Source organism: Zalophus californianus, chromosome 5, assembly GCF_009762305.2.
Source record: "Zalophus californianus isolate mZalCal1 chromosome 5, mZalCal1.pri.v2, whole genome shotgun sequence".
NCBI classification, from domain to species: Eukaryota; Metazoa; Chordata; class Mammalia; order Carnivora; family Otariidae; genus Zalophus; species Zalophus californianus.
This window is the reverse complement of record NC_045599.1, coordinates 18,238,664-18,260,769: the sequence shown is the minus strand read 5'-3', so window position 1 is coordinate 18,260,769 and position 22,106 is coordinate 18,238,664. Positions and strand designations below refer to the sequence as shown.

The window sequence follows — 22,106 nt, the reverse complement described above, 5'->3', positions numbered from 1 at the left end:
ATCCTCCATCTCCATTGCTGTATTTCCCAGGTCTGTGTCTAAGGGGAGGAGAAGCAGAGAATACACCACATTCACACTCCTCCTATGGGCCCTGCAGGAAGCGTTAGCGGCAGTAGTGCGCCTGCGCAGTCGGGGCCCGCCAACGCGCCCGCCTTCCCCCGTCCGGCTAGCAGGGGGCGCTGTGAGGCAGTGGACTCGTCTTCTCCCTAGGGCTCTGGAACATAGCATAAAAGGGCAGGAGGCGAAGCGGGCGGAGGGGCGTTCTATCCGCGACTGCCTTGGTCTCTATCACCCTTTGTCCTCCAGCTTTTCCCCGGCACTGGGCCTGCGGGCCTGGTTGCTAGGCGGAAGCGGGGCGCGGCGGCTGCCGCGGCAGCTGCCCGGGCGTTTGAAAAGCGGCAACGCAGGCGGCAAAAGGTCCTCCGGCGGCGGGCTCGCCTCTCCCTGCGGACGGGCCGGGCGGCCCAACGGCCGCGCGGTCTTTGCCTTTGCCTTGAGTCGGGGCAGGGCTAGGGCTGGGCTGGCGGCCCGGGGCCAGGGAGTTCGGTGTGGTGCCGGCGGCCGCAGGCCCGGGCCGCGCAGCGGGGTCCCGGCGTCGGGAGCCGTGGGCGGGCGGTGGGAGCCCCGCCGGGAGCCCTGCTGGTGGTCGCGGGACTGCCGCATCTCACTCGGGTCCCTCTTCCCCCAAGCAGACCCCGCCTGCGGGCCGCCCAGCGCGACCATGGTCTCCAAGTCCGACCAACTGCTCATCGTCGTGTCCATCCTAGAAGGTGAGCGGCCCGGGGCTTGCTTTTTGCAACTGCTGCTTGCCGAGTTGTACCAGAGTGGCGTGCGACCCACTCCTGGTTGGCCTTAAGGACCTTTGTCATCTTTGCTTTTGCGCTCCCCCCGGACTTGTTCACAGTTGTAGTTAGTAAGGGCTGTTAGGCGATTGATTTAAAAACCTCTCGAGGGAGCGTGAGAGCTATTAGGGATAGGTGGTATTTAGCGTGCGGAGCCGGAGCCCCAGGGAATGTAGGAGAAACGCGATTTCCATCAGAAGCAGCATGTCGATGACTTTTATATGTGAGCCGAGTGTGCCTGCAAAGCGCGTTCTGTTCAGCGGCCTCCCGGTGATCCCATTTGTGAGAACTTTGCTTAGAGTCGAATACGGATTTCCTGCAGTCTGAAGTATTGCGGAGGCCATTCCCTTTACAAGCTTTGATAGGGGCCTTAAAAAACTAGAGTTGTCAAGACGGTCTCTTGTACGTGCCTTGAGGTTCCGTTGGTTGAATAAGTGACATTTGTTTATTGGAAGCTCTTTGAGTGTCAGGCACTGTGCTGGGAATGGAAGGAGACAATAGCCCTAGTCCTGAAAGCTCGGGGTATAGCCTGAAGAATGTGTATAATTCAACAGGGTGTGGAGGAAAGAAAGACAAGCCCTGGGGACGATTTCCCAGGAGAGGGGACATTGATTTGGGTCGTAAGGGATGATGAGGTTTGTGTGAAGGGAAAAAAGGAAGGGAGGGCTTTCCGTGCAAAGGGAAGAGCAAAGAACACTTAAGGTATGGAAAAGCAAGGCATAGTCTGCAATTTCTTAAATTCACTGGGGTTGGAGAGTAGGTGGCAGAAAGTGGGGGCATAGGAATTGGTAGGTAGAGTGAGGATAGGTTATGAGTAAGGTGACAACAGTCATCTTGAGTGGGCCAGAGGAATGGCTGGCTGGCTTTTTTTTTTTTTTTTTTTAACCACCTAGTGGAGGTAATTTGTGGAGGCCTGGCACTATTTGGGGGATAAGAGGGAATGAGTTGTAATGAGTTTTGGAACAGAAAACTGAACAGAAGCTGTAAAATGTTGGGGTATTTTTAACTGTTATTTTACTGATTGTTTAAAGACAGAGGATTGAAATCCCCTTGTAATTTGGTTAATAAAAGCTTTTGGGCTTGGTACTTGCTCCCTGTAGCATAGCGGCAAACCGAAATACAAGGCACTCTCTTTCCCTTCATGCATGTTATTAGGCTTCTGTCTTCTTGGGGAGATCAGATTCATCTGCAGGACACGCTATGTCGGAATGCTTTCTAGTATTAGAAATACTGGATGTGGGCCGTAAATACAGGTTTTGGGGGTGAAGTGGGGATGATGGCTTAAGGGCTGTGAGTGGTAAGTAAGGATGGAAGAAAGTCCTTGCTGGAGGTTAGATAACCCAGGCCATTGAGGGAGTAAGCATGGTGGGTAGAACGGTGAAGAGGCCTGCAAGATGCCCAGGGTCAAGGGAGGTGACCATTGAATAATCTGGTAAAATAAGCTTGTGTAGCCGGACTGAATAGACCTTGGGGGATTTTGAAAGCCAAGGGCTTTAATGTTCTAAAAAAGAGGGAGGCAGCCAGTATTCCTAAGCAGGAGAGCATCATTTGCAAGTTTCGTAGAGGTGTGCAAGGAAGGGAATCTGGATTCAGGGATGTCAGTTAGGTGTTGCCACAAACATGACTACTCCTGGAGTGTGGACCTCCCTGCAAACCGTCTCCTTTTGTTTGTGTTTCCATTCATCATAACCATGTTGTTGCCTCAAGCCCAGAACCTGAGAGTCCTTACCTTCCTGGGTTCCTTCTCCATCCCAGCCTTCCAAGTGGTCACAGGGTATTGTTGGTTTTATTTTTAACAGAATACTAGGGGCTTCATGTAAACTTCTGAATGAAAATTTTTCCACTTTGAGCACGCTGCTTTGAGGCCCTCTAATCTCTTGTTATCTTTCCAGTAGTCTGGTGAATGGTTTATTTTTTTCCTTTTCGGAGAATATCTACTGCTCACATTACTCTCTAGGGTAATCTTTTGCAATGCAAATCTAATTGTCTTAAAATCCTTTGGTGTCCTAAAGGATAATGGTCTATACTTTTTAGAACAGGATTCATGGCCCTTTATGACAGACTGCTTGCCCACCTTTTCAGCTTGGTCTCCTCTCCTGCCCTATGTTCCTATGTTACCAGCTCTTTAGTTATATTGAGCTGCTTGCAGTTTCTTGCCTGCACCTCTAGAAATGCCCTTTATTCAAAAGAAAATGAGGAGATTTCTACCATGAACAAAATTGGGGCTATGTGCTGGATTCTAAGGATGAAAAAGACAAGGTTTCTTTTTTTTAAGTATTGTCTTTGGAATGAGGCAGGCACCTGTTCGTTCCGGTACATATTTTCTCTTCTCAGGCCAATTGGAGCTTATAGTTTAGGGTAGTGGGACTGAATATAAAGGGGTTTTTTTTGATATCGCTGAAATTCATTTGGGGAAGCCTGTGATCTTTCAGAGCAGCTCAAAATGATGTCCAGAGAGAGGCCTTTGTGATTGCTAATTGGGAGAGCCGTGTGCTATGTGGTAGGACTACTAAGTGGGGAGTTTCAAATGAGCGCTTCAGGTTGAAAGTCACAGGATGGCAATCGAGATCTCTCTGAGCCCTTCCTTACGAAGTGGCTTGTGCCAGGGTGAGTAGGAGCTGGGATGTATTTATTTAACAGGGGTGAACGCTCGTCTCACCAAAATGCCCCTCGCCTGACCTGTAAACAGGTGGATAAGATTCTTGTTCTTTAGTTCTTGAGCTTCCTGTACCCTGTGTCTTCAGTTTGTCAGTTCCTTCAGGGCAAGTACTCTGGTTTACTCTTTTTGCATCCCATTGTTTGACATGGTTAATACCTGACTCTGCTGTACCTTCAGTGACCAGTGAAGGAATGGAGTCAGGCGGTACCAAATTTGATAACTTAAAAAATTGTCCTTGAAATTTGAATGAATGAATGAATACATATGTCTGCTTTTCTCTGGCTAATTTGCTGAGTATTCTTGACTGTGTTAACAGGAAAATTAAGATGCAGGTTGATGGGTTTTTGCTAATTTGATTATTTCCCGACTCTCTGGATGACTTCACTGTTCTATATTAATAGCCGCTAGTGTAAGATCTAAAATTGGTGGAATCATGCTTTTAATTGTTTAATTCTAAATGTCACTGAGATGGTGACTCAAGGACAGCATTGACATCACATGGGAAATGCAGCCTCTCAGGCCCACCCTAGACCTAGTGAACTAGAATCTACATTTTAACAGGATCCCCAGATGATTCTTGCACGTTAACCTTTGAGAAACACTAATTTACAACTTGTATGTGTGAGTACGTGTTAGTAGGTAGTTAGTGGAATATATAAGTCAACCAGATGCAGAACAATCCTGTGAAGTGGGTGTTAGAATGTCTCCCCAGGTAGAGGTGAGAAAACTGAGGCCTAAGAAGGGAAGTAACTTGTCATAAGACAGTCAGCTGGGTGGTGGTCGAGCCCAGCCACTTGAGCTCTAGAGCCTCAGTTTCTAACCACTGCACCTAGCTTTTTTTTTTTTAAAACCACGTGCTAAAAGATCATGTTTGATTTTTATATACTTCTGATTAACTTGTATAGTCTTTTATTCCAGGTCGCCATTTTCCCAAGCGTCCAAAGCATATGCTTGTAGTAGAAGCAAAGTTTGATGGAGAACAGTTGGCTACTGACCCTGTGGACCATACCGACCAGCCAGAATTTGCTACCGAGTTAGCCTGGGAGATCGACAGGAAAGCCCTCCATCAGCACAGGTGATTGTTATTTTCAGTTCCTTCTGCTCTGTTTTTTAGGTCCCTAGAGACGAATAAATTTATGTCTTACTAGATTAGAGTAACAATGATAACATTTGTTGAGCGGTTTTGTAATGTGTTAGGAGATTTTCAAAGTACTTGGCAGTAATAATTCACTTGAGCATCAGAACAATCCTGTGAAGTGAGTGTTAGAATGTCCCCCCAGGTATAGGTGAGAAAACTGAGGCCTAAGAAGGAAAGTAACTTGTCATAAGACAGTCAGCTGGATAGTGGTTGAGCCCAGCCACTTGAGCTCTAGAGCCTCAGTTTCTAACCACTGCCCCTAGCTTTTTTTTTTTCCCCCGTGATGTCTGAGAGACTAGATAGTCTAGAAGGGAATAGATATTCTAGAAGGGCTGTAATGATGCTTACCCAATATTAAGTGTTGGAATTCATTGTAATTTCTATTACTTCGTTTATTATATACTTAACCTGGCTTGCCAAGGATATATAGAGACATGTATGTAGTAATTACATAAGAGACTCTTTTTAATTAATTTTATACTTGATTTTGGACATAAAAACACTTGGTGTCAATACATAAAACAGGCTTAAAGTTAGAATGTCTTATTTCATGAACTCAGATGCCTAGAAATAGGCAAGATCACAGATACTTGTATTTTAAAAAGCATTGAAAATATTTTTTTTCTGGGAAACACAAAATCACTTCATTCATTGCTGTGACTTAGGACTAGAGCAAATAAAATTACAAAGTTAAAAAATGAATGTCAGGAGAAAATTGTTTTTTTCTATGGCTAAATCAGTCCATGGATTTGTCTGGGGATTTGAAAGGGTAATAAATTCTTAGAGTAGATCAGAATTGTGTTTTCAGTGACTTTTGGAATAGTCTGTGATTTGTATGGTAAATAATTCTTAAGTTTATTTCATTATGTTAGTGACAAAAAGAGCTTTAAGCATATATGTGTATTTGTGGTTTTATGTGTGTGTGAGAGTATAAGGAAAGCATTTTGAAATCAATCTTGAGGATTCATGGTAGTTTTTTACTTTAAAAGAGTTCTGTATATTATAGAAGCTTGAAAAACACTGCCCTAGAGCATCGCTTCTCAGATGGGAGAGACCAAGATTTTTGACGTGGTTTGAATATTACTTGGTATAAAGATAAAGAGGCATAATTAATAGTTGATGTCAATTGAAGAATTTTTCAGAAAATGTGGAATAGTTTTCGGTTATCCAACAAAATTATAATTGTCTTGAGAGTAGTGGACAGCTTTTTCAAAGCTAACAGGACATCAGTTCAATATTAAGCAGAAGGTACTTTATCTCTAATGTAAATTGTTACCTTACAGGTTGCAGCGTACTCCAATCAAACTGCAGTGTTTTGCCTTGGATCCTGTATCTTCAGCCAAGGAAACTATAGGTTACATTGTTCTAGACTTAAGAACTGCTCAAGAAACAAAGCAGGTACTAGCCTTTCGAGTTTTGGTACTGATTCTGTTAGTTGATGATTTGTAGCAGATACCAGATTGCTGGAAAGGAGGTGGAACACTGGACCTGAAAGGTCGGGGGAGTGGCGGTTGGTTTGAGTCAGTGTGGCAGTTCTTACGTTTCAGTCCCTTCTTTGACCTGGAACTGTCTTTCTCAAAGAAAATTCTCTCTGAGCTCAAACATATGGTCACGTTGCTGTTACCTGGAGCTTGGCGTGTTCACCTGCCGAGCTTTGTTTTAGCGATGAGCGGTAAGCTCCCTGCAGTGTTGCTCACTTCAGTGAATGGCCCCCATTCCTCTTCCAGGCGTGCAGGCTAGGAGTCCAGGAGTCCTTCCCCACCCCTCCCTCTGCAGCCTCCACAGCCCCCCTTTTCTAGGTGGTTTGGGGCCTCCAGCCGCCCCGTCCTGATCCAGCTCCTCGTCTACATTCTCACTGTCCTTTCTTGACTTGGCTGTGGTAGTAGTCTTCCGATCGCTTTCCCTCTGCCCTGCTCCTTGTGTTCTTCGGTAGTCGTCGGAGCAAGTGAACTTACGGCAACGTGCTCAGGTGACCGAAACAGTAGGCACCCCCCTGCGCCCCCCGCGGACACACACGCACACAAAGAAGGAAAAAGAATTCAGGGTCTTGATTCCTAGGTCAGTACTTTCTGTCACCGAAAATGTCTCTTCTATCTTTCTACAATCTCTTCTAGCCTTTTTTTTATGTTACTGGCTTTGGAAATGCTTCCTTTCAGTTTTTGTTAATAACTTGCTTTTGTCACCACTCTCTTAAGAGAAGAAAGTAAACACACACACACACTTGCCATTTGAAGTCCGTTATTCTTGATTGGAATCCTAAATTAGGATTCTGTGAAGAAAATGGATCTGTTACCAACATTTTCGCTGCTGGTAGCTATGATATTTACAAATGAGCCAGTTAGCCTGAATTTGGAATCCTTCAAAAGAAACTGAAATTTTAAAATGTTTTAAAAGAGGATCTGTTTCTCCTCCCTCCTTTGGTGTGCCTCAGCTCTCTGCACTCAGGTTCTAAAAAAGGTTTTCTTTCTGGAGTCTTAGCCCCACAACCATGTTTGTGCCCCTGATGTTTCACTTAACTAGCTTTACTACAACTTGAGCAAGACACTTCTGCAGTGGCTTTAGTTACAGAGAAGGTAGATTCTCTTAGGGGGAGGGTACCTGGGAGGGGGTCACGCCTGTAAATGCTCTTGACGTTCCCTGCCCTGCCCCCGGTCCTATATGACACTTTGTCATCATAGTTGCTTTTTCTCTCTATCGGAGTTAAGAAATGTTTCAGAATCAAGAGTTTTAGGAAAGTCAGATGTTGTCTTGCTTATTCTCTCGTGTTTATTAGCAGAGATAATTTGAATTGGTGAGTAGAATATATGAAGTTCAAAATAAATTGATTCTCCGTAAATGAACATAAACTCAGAAAAACCCAGATTTGTTTTTCTAAGTTATGTAACGGAAAAATAGACAATAAATTTTCTGAGTCACTGAAACTCATTCTCAGGCTCATACTTAAAATGACAAAATATCTATGATAAAAAATACTTGAGTTTTTGCTTTTAAAAAAAAACCTTGGGTGTGGATTTTTTTAAAGGCTATGGCCTAGTTAGTCCTATTTTACTTATCACACGTAACTTGATACAACATGGCAGCTTTTGGTTTTGATCTGTTTAAGCACTGGTTTCTGTGGCTTTAGGTAATAGTGGTCAGAGTAAGAATGCTCTATCCATGAATTACAGTGGTGCCCCTGCAGGAATGAAACACGTGGCCCTGGGCCATCATAGTACAGGCTGGCTTGAGTAGTACAATTTCTCAGAATTACTGTGGTGAGGATGTTGAGGTCATTTAGGATGCTTGATGCTGTGACAAAGTCTTTATATTTCAGTCAGGTGTGTGGATCATAACCTAGAACTCTACCTCACGTCTCTGCTTTAGTATTTTGTTAGTGCTTTTTTTTTTTTTTTTTTTTTTGTTAACACTAGCTTTCCTTTACCCTCATTTGATACATGCAGAACAAAGCAGAAATGGGGGCAGGCAGCAAAGGTATGCCAGCAAAAGTGAAAAATGAAGGGTAGGGAAGAGGGAGATTGGTAGTCTAAACTTCTTGTTTTTTTTTTTTTTTCAAGAGGAAGTTCAGTTAGCTTCCTAAGCAGGATTAAATTCTTTGGAGGAAAACGTGAAAAATATTTTAAAAGAGGAGAAAGTACTGAGGAACTACAGGAGATATATTTGGAACCTTATAGGACATTGCCCACTCTTGTTGATTTCCTATTAATTATTAAGGTGATTTTGTTTTGTTTTACTCTTCAGGCTCCAAAATGGTACCAGCTGTTGAGTAATAAATACACCAAGTTCAAGGCTGAGATACAGATAAGCATTGCTTTGGAAACAGATACAAAGGCCCCAGTGGATAGTTTTAAAGCCAAAGGAGCCCCCCCTCGAGATGGAAAAGGTTTGTGCATCATCTCAAAGGACATTCTCTGAAAAGTTGTAACTCTGGACTGTGACTTGAGGAATGGTGAGCGGTGTGATAGGGAAACACAGAAGTGTGAACTGATTTTACTCGAGTGCATCAGACACACATTGTGAGATTGTTACACATGAAACACTTGCTGCTCTAAGCTCTTGTTTACAAAACCAAGAAATAGAACAAGATACTCTTTCATTTGGTCTATAACAGAAGAAAGCAGAAGTTTTTTTTGTTTTTTTTTTTTAAAGATTTTATTTATTTATTTGACAGAGAGAGACACAGCGAGAGAGGGAACACAAGCAAGGGGAGTGGGAGAGGGAGAAGCAGGCTTCCCGCGGAGCAGGGAGCCCGATGCAGGGCTCGATCCCAGGACCCTGGAATCATGACCTGAGCCGAAGGCAGACGCTTAACGACTGAGCCACCCAGGCGCCCCAGAAGTTTGTTTTCTTAAAAATTGATATTTAGGAAAATTTTCTTCCTAGGATGAGTGCCCTGTTCTCTCTTCCCTCACCTATGAACAGCACCTTCATATTTTTTATGCTGGGCTCACAAGCGTAGACAGATGCCCTCTGTCTCCATACAAGGTTATTCTAATACCATCGCGGTATTCCCTGCACTGCGCCTTTCTATCCCTGTGACTGACTCGTTCCGTAACTGGAAGCCTCTACCTCCCACTCTCCTTCATTCAGTTTGCCCTCACCCCCTTCCCCCGGCAACCATCAGTTTGTTCTCTGTGTATTTATAGTTATGATTCTGCTAGGAATATATTTGGCATCTTCTGCCAACAAAGACAGTTTTATGTCTTTATTCCTGCTCGGCATGCCTTTGTTTCCTTTGTTTGTCTTACCTCATTAGCCAGGACTTGCAGTATGATACTAAAGAACACTGACGAACGGGGATATCCTTGCCTTGTTCCTGTCCGGTTTTTGTGGACGTTCTTCATCACATTGAGGAAGTTACTCTCTATTTGTAGTTTGCTTAGGGTGTTTTATCATTACTGAGGTTTGGATTTTGTCACATGCTTTTTCTGCATCTTTTGATGCCATCATGTGGTTTTTCTTTAGCCTCTTGTGATGGATCATAGTAACAGATTTTCCAGTGTTGAACTAGCCTTGCATACCTGAACAAAATTGCATTTGGTTGTGGTATACAGTTCTTTTTATACATAGTTGGATTCAGTTGACTAATATTTTGAGAATCTGTGCTTGTATGTTAATAAGAGGTAGTGGTCTGTTGTTTTCTTTTTGTGTAATGTCTTGGTCTGGTTTTGACATCGGGGTAATGCTGGCCTCATAGAGTGAGTTAGGGATTATTACCTCTGCTTCTGTCGTCTGAGAAAGGTGACAGAGAATTGGTATATCTTCCTTGAATGTTCGCTAGAATTCACCAGTGAAGTCATCAGGGTCTGGTGCTTTCTGTTTTGTAAAGTTATTGATTCAATTTCATTAAAAGATACAGGCCTGTTCAGATTGTGTGAATTTTGGCAGATTTTGTCTTTCAAGGGAATTGGTCCATTTCATAGAGGTTATCAAATTTGTGTGTATAAAGTTGTTCTCATAGTATTCCTTCAGTATCCTTTTAATGTTGATGGAATCTGTAGTGATGTCCCTTTTCTGAAAATTGCATTTTCTCTACTTTTAGTAACATTGGCTAAATGCTTAATGGTTTGATTGATGTTTTTGGAGAGCCAGCTTTTCATTTCTTTGATTTTTTTTTTTCATTGATTTCCTGTTTCAGTTCCATTGATTTAAGCTCCAGTTTTTATTGTTTCTTTCCCTCTGCTGGCTTTGAATTTAATTTGCAAAAATTTGCTGCTCTTTTTCTATTTTCCTGAGATAGAAGCTTCGATTTTTGTGGTGTTTGTTTTGCTTTTTAGCATGCCTTGGAATTTTTTGTTGAAAGGTGGAGACGATACACTGGGTAAAAAGAAAATAGGCGTTTAGTAACCTAGAGGTAAAGTGTCGGGAGAGGAACCTTCTTGCAGTCCCGTGACTGAGTCTGTGTCTGGGTGAGCCTGTGCGCCCGCACTGCTTCAGCTTGTCCAATCATAGATGTAGGGTGTACATTTTTGGCATGATGAATATCACAGAAGCAGTGCTCTTTTGTCATTTCATCTTTGCAGGTGGCGTACAATTTGGACTCGTCCTATTACTGATGATACAATGATACTCATTTTGGTTACTTGATTAAGGTGTAGTGTGTATCTGTTCTCGACTGTAAATTCTTTTTTCCTTAAGTAATGAATATTTTGTGACTCATTATTAAAAAATTGTGAAAATACTCATTCCTTATCAAACCTTCAATTTACTTATATTGTATAAGTGTGGACTTAAGAGTGTTCTCTTTTTGTTTAATGGGTTAAAATATTTATCATTGTGTGTCCCAGATTTGTGCAAGGAGAGCCCCTTCAAGCTGCTTCTGTTTCCCTTAGCCTGTCTCTATAATTCTTGGAGCTTTTTCTTGGTTTCTGGCATAGGAATATGGTACAGGCTGATGTTGTTCTTTCCTGTCTCAGCCCCGGATTCAGCTGTTTGTTTAGGGAGCCCTGCTTCCTTTTAGCCAAGAAAGATGCTTAGGAGTCAAGGTCCAGGTGCAAGATATGCCAGTTGTTATTGGGGTGTTCTGCTCCCAGGGCCTTCCAGTGAAAATAGCGAGGGAATTGGTGCATGTATACACACACACACACGCACACCAGCCCCCATTACATATATCCCTGTTATATCTGTGTCTGTCCATACATCTAGTGGACAGCGCACATCCACAGTGCCACCTTCAATCTCCCCAGTCTTACACAAGCTTTATCCTAGTTGCTGTCCCTTTCCAAGCCTGTAACTCCCTGACACCAAGAGACCTGTCACAGTTACTCTTTTCCCTTCTAAGCTCTGCTAACCTTACTGTTTTTGTGGCTGTCTTTATTAAGGTGATTGTCAGATGTTGTGTAAGGGCTTTACTTTCATTGTTTAATTTGATCTTCTAAACAACATTATAAAAGCTTTGCAGAACAAAAAATGGAAACAGAAAGAAATCATATTTCAAAAACCGGTTTCTGCCATAAAACTGGTAAATGGTCCCCCCCCCCCCAAAAGAAAACCCAAAAAACTGGTAAATGGCAGAATTGGGATTGGAATCTTGGTCTGTGTTACTGGAGCATCTGTGCGCTTAACTGTTATGCTATATTTAGCCAGTGCTGCAGGAAGTTCATTTCTTCAGGGTTAACCCTGCGTGCTGCCCCTCTCCCCCGCCCCCCTTCAGAGTCCGAGCTGTCCTTTCAGCAGCCTGACTGCTTAGGGAAACGTTTGGTTTTAAACTCCTTTTCAAGCCAAAGGTACAATTTCTCAGGCTGCAAAGTAGGAATCTGGAGAGGATTGCTTATTGATGGGGGATGCATGTATCTGAGGTGTGCGTTCTATCACTTCTCTAAATTGTTTCATGCTTTCCTCTTAATCTTGGAAAACTATCCCACCGTTTGATCGTGGCATGGAGCAAGGCTGTAGGATCGGGCCTCTGCCCCACGTCTTCCTGCGTGTCAGTTCTCACCCGGTGATCCAGCACACCACGCGCCCCCCTCCCCTCTCCCACCGCGTACTTTCTCTTCCCAGGCTTTGTTGTACAGTTCCTTCTGCCTGGAACACTGTTTTCTACTCCCTTATTCTCTGTTCATTCACCTTGCTCTTCTTAGCCACATTGGGCCGATGTTTCAGTTCCCAGTTTAAATTCACTTCCTTCGGGAAACCTATGATGCCTCTTCTCTGCAGTTTATTCAATTTTAAAATGTTACTGTAGTTCAAAATAGAAAGAAAATGGTGGTTAAATCAGGTTTCTTGGGAGAGTGTGTTAAAAAAAAAAAAAAAAAAGAAACCTTACTGAGGTACTAACTATATCCGTGAAAACTGCCAAGCAAAATACAAAGCATGACCGGCTTTCAAAATCTTACAGTGGTTTATGGCAAACTATAATGTAGTTTAATTGTGGTTTTCCCCATAAAGTAGCTGCCAGCCTATCTGGACTTGACCCCAAGGACATTGTGGCAGTCCTGAATGAGGAAGGAGGCTACCATCAGATCGGACCAGCAGAGTATTGCACTGACTCCTTCATCATGTCGGTGACCATAGCGTTTGCCACCCAGCTGGAGCAGGTGAGACTTTCCCTCTGATTAGTGATTCACAAAGAACTGTGAACATTGATTTTTTTTTATATTAAAATTTGCCTTTTAGGTATTAAAAAGATTTGCAGGTGGACTTTTTTTACTTTAAAAAAATGTAGAAAAGTGTTTTCACTGCAGGAAGTATTTCTGCTTTAAGAAAAAATAGTATAAATTGGTATGATTTTAGTAGTAAGAGGAATAAAAATTAAAATCTCTTAGGATTTAGAAGAAAGACTGTCCATAAACACTGTTTGCCACTGTGTGGCATGGTAAGGACTGGTCTGAAAGGATTTTTTTTAAAGTATTGAAAAAGTGACTTTTTGGAGAATTGTCCAGTGTTGGGAACACTTGGTGTCAGTCATACTTCAATAGGTATCATCTGAGATTAGATTTTACCTTATTTATAAACTAACACATTTGCCAGTTACCGCTTCTTGGATGGTGCCAGGAGACAGAAGGTTCTTGGGTCAGAGACAAAGGACTGTACTACTCTCAGCACAGCACACACAGCATCCACATCTGCATACCGCCTGCTGCCTCCCTCACCCCATGTCCCAGGGGTGACACAGAGGGGCCAGTGGCCACCCCACACGGAGTAGGTTTGTATCACAGCTGAGGAGCACAGAACTGGGGGACTAGACCACTTGCATTGTAAACAGTCCTGGTCTCTCTCCAGGAAGACACTTAATCCCTCGAGGTTACCAGCTGCACAAGCAACCCTGGGAAGTAGCCTGGGGGAGAGTGGTCTGGGCATTGCGATCTCGGTGCCCTCAGCAAGAAGTGCAGGGACACTTAGGGCCCATGCCAACATTGCCTCATCACAAAAATGGCTCATCACAAAATGAGCTCTTATTCCATCGTCTTTCTCAGGATCAAGCCCAGTTTTCTCGACATAGTGGTCTGTAGCAGCTGAAATAAATTAATAATTTCAAAAATAGAGAATATGGCTTATGACTTAAATTTTATCTTACTATTACCTTTCTTAGAGCTACAAAGCTCCCAAACAGTCCACATTTATAAGTGAAATACCTGTTAGTGACCATGTAGTGGTCACTTCCAAGTGACTTGGAAGAGTATCAGGTAATGATTTTTCTCAGGAAATATTTATAATTTTGTCATACCAAATTCATGCTTTTGCCTTTCTCCATCAGTTTCTCTCTTTCTTCAGAAAGCCGTGCTTATGGATTGCCCCACCCTAGTATGCCATTCTGGCTGGGGGAAGGTCAGATGTCCACTGTCGCCATTAACCACATCAGGGTACTTGTTAGATAATGAGGCTACTATATTTTTACTGCGTTACTCAGTCGATACAAGGCATTTTACATTACCACTTTATTTGTAATTTTTTTCAACTCTCTAGGGAGGCATAATTGTTCCTCATCATTTACTGTGTGTCCTGTGAAATAGGCCTTATGCTAACTAATGTGTTTAGTCCTCTCTCTACTTTAGGGGATTATTACTTTCATTTTCAAGATCAGGAAACCATTTCTTAGGAAGGTTTTATAGCTAAGTAAATGGCCTGTGTATTTCTGGACATAGAGTCACTTCCCTTACTCTCTTGTTCCAGTTTTAGGCTCTCTTCCCTGTTATGCGGTTTTGGAGTAAGATGGATGTGCGTGGGGCTCACTTTCTCACTACTTACTCACTGCTTACTAGCTGGGCTCCTGTTCCACTTAGGCAGCATAACCTTTCTGAGGCTTGAGTTTTCTCAGTAGTAGAGTGGTGATAATACCACCTTTCCATATAAGGATGAGGGATGAGATAATATAACCAAAATGTCTACCATATAGTTTGTATGTGTGAAGCTACCTTTGTACATTAAAAGCTTGTTGGGAGTAATTGACCTATTGAATCCACAACTAAAACTAAAATAGTTCTTGGTAATACGAGGTGACTTACTGGGACCAGTCACTCAGTTTAATTTTTAAAAACTCAAAAACCGGATTGATAACTGGCTGTTGGCTCTCTCAGCTAAAAAGGAAGCCAAATAGGTCTCTCTAAAGAGTAAACGGAATTACCATGGAACCCAGCAATGTCAATGCTAGGTGTGAATCAAAAGAACTGAAAACAGGCATTCAAGTAAAAACGTGTACAGGAATGTACATAGCAGTATTCAGTCTCCAAACGGTGGAAACAACCCAGCTGTCCATCAGTGGATGAATGGATAAACCAAACGCATAGCCGTGCAATGGAATATTACGCTACTGTAACGGAATGCGGTACTGACAGGTGTGTAGTGTGGGCAGACGTTGAACGCATGCCAAGTGAAAGAAGCCAGACACACAAGGCCACATGATGTGTGATTGCATTTATATGAAATACACTAGCATAGGTGAATCCATAGAGAGCCAGAGCAGATTTGTGGTTTCCTGGGGCTGGAGGAAGTGGGAAATGGAGGCTGCTTCATGGTTGTGGTGTTAGTTCTGGGCATGATGAGAGTGTTCTGGAGCCAGATGTGGTGACCAGTGCATGCACGGCCTTGTGAATGTATTCAGTGTTACTGAGGTGCACACACTTTTTAATGGTTAAAATGGTACATTTTCTGTTAGGTGTATTTTACAGTAACTAAAAAACACAAAAAATTGAGCCAATAGTCTTCATCTTTTGATATTGTTTAATATTTGTTTGCTTTTTTCATTATTTATAGACAAGCCAAGGGTTTTGTAAATTAGCCATTTAGTTTTCTCCTCAAGCTAGTGAAAGGTAATGTGAGAAAGCATCAAGCAACAAATAAAGCTAAGAAAAAAATACCTTTTCAGATGCACATCAGTGACTTAGGACATAATGCTCTCATGTTGTAGAATGGAGGAATGAGTTAGGAGAAGGAAGACTGGATGGTGATAATCTTGCATTGCTCCTTTTCTTAAATATTGAATGTGGAGGGTTAAAAAAAAAATACCTTCCAAATACAAAGATGTTAAAGGATTTTGAAAAGAATCTTTTCTTGGTGGGAATTAAAATTAAATATACTATGAAATATTTCAGGGCCACCTTAATTCTTAAAATTTTTATTGCGTTCTGATTATGGAAGAAACCAAAGGAGAAAGGTCTTATCTAATAAAACTCAGAAATAATCCCTGGTAAGGATACTATACTTTTGCCTCAGGCAGAAATTTTCCCATTCATATAACAGCTGACCGTGCTGGGTGGTGGAGTTGTACAATTGAACATGTATTCTCTCTTTCCATCTTTCTAAGAACCCTAAAAGAAATGGAGGTACAGAGCGATATAGTAATTTGTCCAAAGCTTCACAGTAAGGCGTTGATGGAACCAGGATTGGGGCTTACTCCAGAATCTGTTCTTAACAACTGTAGGTGTATAAGTGCTGGCTCTCTCTAGATAAATTACTTGATTGAGACCTACTGAAACACAGCTTAATGTATGGGGTTAGAGTAAACATTTACTTCACATATAAAGATGTACTTTATATGAAACACTGTCTTACTTTACGCAAAATAAATGACTGTTGGATATTTACTGTATACTGAACATGGGGCTGTTTTATTCTAAGTGCTTAATTCTTTTATTTCCCCGAACTCCACAAGCTGTACTGTAACTCTGCTTGGCCTGACACTGTGTCTCAGATAACGGCCCTGTCAGGATATCGTTATTGAGCAGCCCTCTTGTGTGATAACTAGAATATACTTAGACCATCTCATATTGATGAATACAACAACTGTTTAACAACGTGCTAGTGAACGCTTAGAGTCTATTAGATATTTTATGGGTGAGGAATCTGTGTCTTTGCCATATGTGGCCATGAAACTATGAGCTTTGAAAAATAACACTCCTATTAAAGGAAATACCCTTTTGCAGCTTTCGTTTATAGGTTTCCTGGTTTTGACAGAGTGGCTAGAAAGCCTTTTTCTCAAAGGCCTGGACTAAGGTGTTATATTGAATAGCTTGGATTACGGTTGTTTAAAACCCTCCTCTTGTGAAGAGGGTGGCAGGGTAAGAATAAGATGAAATAAGGTATATGGAAATAAAGCTCAGTTTAAAATACTTGACCAGTTTCTTCTAAAAGAACTTGCACGTACTTGTCCATGGATCAGTCGAATGAAAAATAAACTTGAAAACAACAGAAATCTCTAAAAATAATGGTAATCTCTGGGCTTTTCTGAGGTAAACCTTGAAAAATTAAACCAGTCATTTGGTTGTAACTTTTCGGAGATTTAGAAATTTTGAGTGAACAATTTTAAGACTTAGAAATAAAAAATTCAGCATTTTAGCAAATATCTTGCAATTCGTCAGGCATGCATAAGTATGTAGAGTGGCTTACACATTAATACTCTTTTCTTTTTCCTTAAATGTTTAGTTAATTCCATGTACTATGAAACTTCCAGAAAGACAGCCTGAGTTTTTCTTTTACTATTCTTTGCTGGGAAACGATGTTACAAATGAACCCTTCAATGATTTAATCAACCCAAACTTTGAGCCAGAGAGAGCGTCTGTTCGAATACGTAGCAGCATAGAAATTCTTCGTGTTTACCTGGCTCTTCAGTCTAAACTACAGGTAAGTATTGCAGAAAAAAAATTTTTTTTTATTAGAGATGATTTTTTTTTTTTAAGCTTCAGAGAGGTACCTAAACTTTTATTTCAGTAGTGAAGAGCATCTTTCTGCCACATCTTTTAATTGTTTAGGAATTATCCTGACTTGTAAAGACCTAGCATAACTGTTACTTCAGACTTTTAGGAGATCTTCTTCTTTACCTAGTTATTATGAAAAGAGGTGTATCAGTTGTCAGGCTTTATAGTAAAAAAATGCACCTGGAATCTAAAGCTGTGGGCTCAGGGAAAATTTCATCATTAATTAGTGGGCATAGTAGTTATACACACACAGATCACATGATGGATTTCAGAATTTATATACCTTATTGCTATTAAAAGTAAAGAAATAACTTCCTAAAGCCTGCCCTTGAATTGAGTACTTTTGTAAAGTAATTTTTTATTGGACTCTCCTTGAAAGTACTTACCTGGTGAGAATGACTGTTTTATTTTTTATTACAGTTGCTTTTAATCAGACGGAAATGGGATAGTGAAATAAAGGATTAGGTCGTCATTTGTTTAATGCGATCAGTCATGAGATTTTGCTTGCAAAGTTGGGTGGGAGGTGGGAAGGGGCATGAAGAAATTATAGTAGAAGTAGGGGGTACCTGGGTGGCTCAGTTGGTTAAGCATTTGCCTCTTGATTTCAGCTCAGGGCATGATCGCGGGGTCGTGGATCGAGCCCTGCGTGGGCCTCCGCACTCAGCAGGGAGTCGGCTTGATGTTCTCTCTCTCCTCCTGCTCCTCCTCCCCTACCCGTGCCCTGTACTCTCTCTCTCTCAAATAAATAAATTTTAAAAAAGAAATTATAGTAGAACTAAATTTTGGAGGTGGTTCTGATAAACCCAAGAGACTAAATAGCGAAATACTCTATAAAATGATGAACTGCTTTTTTTTGCTGCATTTCATCTTTTCACATAGTTTTTAGCTTTCTAAACCTCTTGGAATTTTTTTCTATCTCTGACATACCAATCTTTACTGAAGTAATGATTTCTTTCTTAGTTTAATTCTCGTGGACATTTAAGTCCTAAAAATCCTTTCTTTTCAGCACACCAACAATATCATACCTAATAACATTAAAACTAAGTGACAGGTCATTGCCGACATTAGAACTAAAATAGTTTCATGTTGTGATTGCTTTTTTAAAAAATATTATTATGTTAGTCACCATACAAACATCATTAGTTTTTGATGCGGTGATCCACGATCCATTGTTTTCATATAACACCCAGTGCTCCATGCAGTACGTGCCCTCCTTAATACCCATCACCGGGCTAACCCATCCCCCCACCCCCTCCCCTCTAGAACCCTCAGTTTGTTTCTCAGAGTCCATAGTCTCTCATGGTTCGTCTCTCCCTCCAATTCCCTCCCCCTCACTTTTCCCTTCCTTCTCCTAATGTCCTCCAAGCTATTCCTTATGTTCCACAAATAAGTGAAACCATATGATAATTGACTTTCCCTGCTTGACTTATTTCACTTAGCATAATCTCCTCCAGTCCCATCCTTGTGGATGTAAAAGTTGGGTATTCATCCTTTCTGATGGCTGAGTCATACTCCATTGTATATATGGACCACATCTTTATCCATTCATCTGTTGAAGGACATCTCAGCTCTTTCCACAGTTGGGCTTTTGCTGCTATGAACATTGGGGTGCATATGGCCCTTCTTTTCACTACATCTGTGTCTTTAGGGTAAATACCCAGGAGTGCAAATGCTGGGTCGTAGATTAACTCTATTTTTACATTTTTGAGGAACCTCCACACTGTTTTCCAAAGTGGCTGTACCAACTTGCATTCCCACCAGCAGTGTAAGAGGGTTCCCCTTTCTCCACAACCTCTCCAACATTTGTTGTTTCTTTCCCTGTCCATTTTTTCCATTCTTACTTGTGTAAGGTGGTATCTCAGTGTGGTTTTGATTTGAATTTCCCTGATGGCTAATGATGAGGAACATTTTTTCATGTGTCTGTTAGCCATTTGTTTGTCTTCTTCAGAGAAGTGTCTTTTCATATCTTCTGCCCACTTTTTGACTTGATTATTTGTTTTTTCGGTGTTGAGTTTGAGAAGTTCTTTATGTATCTTGGATACCAGCCCTTTATCTGTAGTGTCATTTGCAAATATCTTCTCCCATTCTGTGGGTTGCCTCTTTGTTTTGTTGACTGTTTCCTTTGCTGTGCAGAAGCTTTTTGTCTTGAAGTCCCAAAAGTTCATTTTTGCTTTTGTTTCACTAGCTTTTATAGATGTATCTTGAAAGAAGTTGCTGTGGGTGATGTCAAAGAAGTTACTACCTATGTTCTCTAGGATTTTGATGGATTCCTGTCTCACATTGAGGTCTTTCATACACTTTGAGTTTATCTTTGTGAATGGTGTTAGAGAATGGTCGAGTTTCATTCTTCTGCATGTGGCTGTCCAATTTTCCCAGCACTATTTATTGAAGAGACTGTCTTTTTTCCATTGCATGTTTTTTCCTGATTTGTCAAAGATTATTTGACCATAGAGTTGAGGGTCCATATCTGGGTTCTCTTCTGTTCCATTGGTCTATATGTCTGTTTTTGTGCCAGTACCATGCTGTCTTGGTGATCACAGTTTTGTTTTTTTTTTTAAAGATTTTATTTAATTGACAGAGGCACAGTGAGAGAGGGAACACAAGCAGGGTGAGTGGGAGAGGCAGAAGCAGGCTTCCCGCTGAGCAGGGAGCCCGATGCAGGGCTTGATCCCAGTTTTGTAATACAGCTTGAAATCAATCAGGCAACGTGATGCCCCCAGCTTTGTTTTTCTTTTTCAACATTTCCTTGGCGATTCGGGGTGTTTTCTGATTCCATACAAATTTTTGGATCGTTTGTTCCAGCACTTTGAAAAATGTCATTGGAATTTTGATTGGGATGGCATTGAAGGTATAGATTGCTCTGGGTAGCATAGACATTTTAACAATGTCTATTCTTCCGATCCATGAGCATGGAATATTTTTCCATCTCTTTGTGTCTTCTTCAGTTTCTTTCATGAGTGTTCTGTTGTTCCTAGAGTATAGATCCTTTGCCTCTTCGGTTAGGTTTATTCCGAGGTATCTTATGGTTTTTGTTGCTATTGTAAATGGAATCGTTTCTGTAATTTCTCTTTCTACAGTTGCGTTGTTAGTGTATAAGAAAGCACCTGATTTCTGTGCATTGATTTTGTATCCTGCCACATTACTGAATTGCTGTATGAGTTCTAGTAATTTGGGGGTGGAGTCTTTTGGCTTTTCCACATAAAGTATCATGTGGTCTGTGAAAAGAGAGAGTTTGACTTTTTCTTTGCCAATTTGAATAGCTTTTATTTCTTTTTGTTGTCTGATTGGTGTTGCTAGGACTTCTAGTACTATGTTGAATAGTGGCAAGAGTGGGCATCCTTGACGTGTTCTTGATCTTAAGGGAAAGGCTCTCAGCTTTTCCCCCATTGAGGATGGTATTTGCTGTGGGTTTTTCATAGATGGATTTTATGAACTTGAGGAATGTTCCCTCTATCCCTATACTCTGAAGAGTTTTAATCAGGAAAGGATGTTGTATTTTGTCAGATGCTTTTTCTGCATCAATTGAGAGGACCATATGGTTCTTCTCCCTCCTCTTATTAATGTGTTCTATCACGTTGATTGATTTGCGAATGTTGAACCACCTTGCATCCCGGGGATAAATCCCACTTGGTCGTGGTGGATGATCCTTTTAATGTATTGTTGGGTCGTATTAGCGAGGATTTTGGAATCCATATTCATTAGGGATATCAGTCTGAAATTCTCCTTTTTGATGGGGTCTTTGCCTGGTTTGGAGAGCAAGGTAATGCTGGCCTCATAGAATGAGTTTGGAAGTTTTCCTTCTCTTTCTATTTTTTGAAACAGCTTCAGTAGAATAGGTATTATTTCTTCTTTGAATGTTTGGTAGAATTCCCCAGGGAATCCATCAGGCCCTGGACTCTTGTTTTTTGGGAGGTTTTTGATCACTGCTTCAATCTCGTTACTGGTTATTGGCCTATTCAGGTTGTTGGTTTCTTCCTGTTTCAGTCTTGGCAGCTTATAGGTTTCCAGGAAGGCTTCATTTCATCCAGATGGCTCAGTTTATTGGCATATAGTTGTTGATAATAATTTCTAATAATTGTTTCTATTTCCTTGGTGTTTGTCGTGATCTCTCCCCTTTCATTCATAATTTTATTAATTTGGGTCCTTTCTCTTTTCTTTTGGATAAGTCTGGCCAGTGGTTTATCGATCTTATTAATTCTTTCAAAGAACCAACTTCTAGTTTCATTGATGTGATCTACTGTGTTTCTGGTTTCTAATTCATTGATTTCTGCTCTAATTTTAATTCTCTTCTAATGCGTGGCTTAGGCATCGTTTGTTGCTTTTTCTCTAGTTCTTTAGTGTAGAGTTGGTGAATTCGGGATTTTTCTATTTTTTGAGTGAGGCTTGCATGGCTGTGTATTTCCCCCTTAGCACCGCCTTTGCAGTATCCCATAGGTTTTGGACCGATGTGTTTTCATTCTCATTGATTTCCATGAATTGTTTAAGTTCTTCTTTGATTTCATGGTTGATCCAAATATTCTTGAGCAGAGTGGTCTTTAGCTTCCAAGTGTTTGAATTTCTATCAAATTTTTTCTTGTGATTGAGTTCCAGTTTTAAAGCATTGTGGTCTGAGAATATGCAGGGAATAATCTCAGTCTTTTGGTATGGGTTGAGACCTGATTTGTGACCCAGTATGTGGTCTATTCTGGAGAAAGTTCCATGTGTGCTCGAGAAGAATGAGTATTCTATTGTTTTAGGGTGGAATGTTCTGTAAATATCTGAGGTCCCTCTGGTCCAGTGTATCATTCAAAGCTCTTGTTTCTTTGTTGATTTTCTGCTTAGATGATCTGTCCATTGCT

General features: G+C 41.3%; 1 protein-coding gene across 8 annotated transcripts in view; it reads left to right on the top strand.

The window, feature by feature from the left end:
- The first annotated feature begins 307 nt into the window (after positions 1-307).
- Positions 308-22,106, top strand: part of CEP120 (centrosomal protein 120) — a 70,579-nt gene continuing 48,780 nt past the window's right edge. The window contains exons 1-7 of one of the 8 annotated variants that reach the window (XM_027605596.2): positions 308-417; positions 693-770; positions 4,420-4,576; positions 5,923-6,037; positions 8,378-8,519; positions 12,524-12,672; positions 16,997-17,194. In XM_027605596.2, the coding sequence (XP_027461397.2) occupies positions 722-770; positions 4,420-4,576; positions 5,923-6,037; positions 8,378-8,519; positions 12,524-12,672; positions 16,997-17,194 (810 nt within the window). In that variant the 5' untranslated portion in view covers positions 308-417; positions 693-721. Of the gene's footprint in view, positions 771-4,419; positions 4,577-5,922; positions 6,038-8,377; positions 8,520-12,523; positions 12,673-16,996; positions 17,195-22,106 lie in introns of those variants that run through there. The other 7 variants (XM_027605598.2, XM_027605597.2, XM_027605595.2 and 4 more) reach the window with 7 other exon arrangements.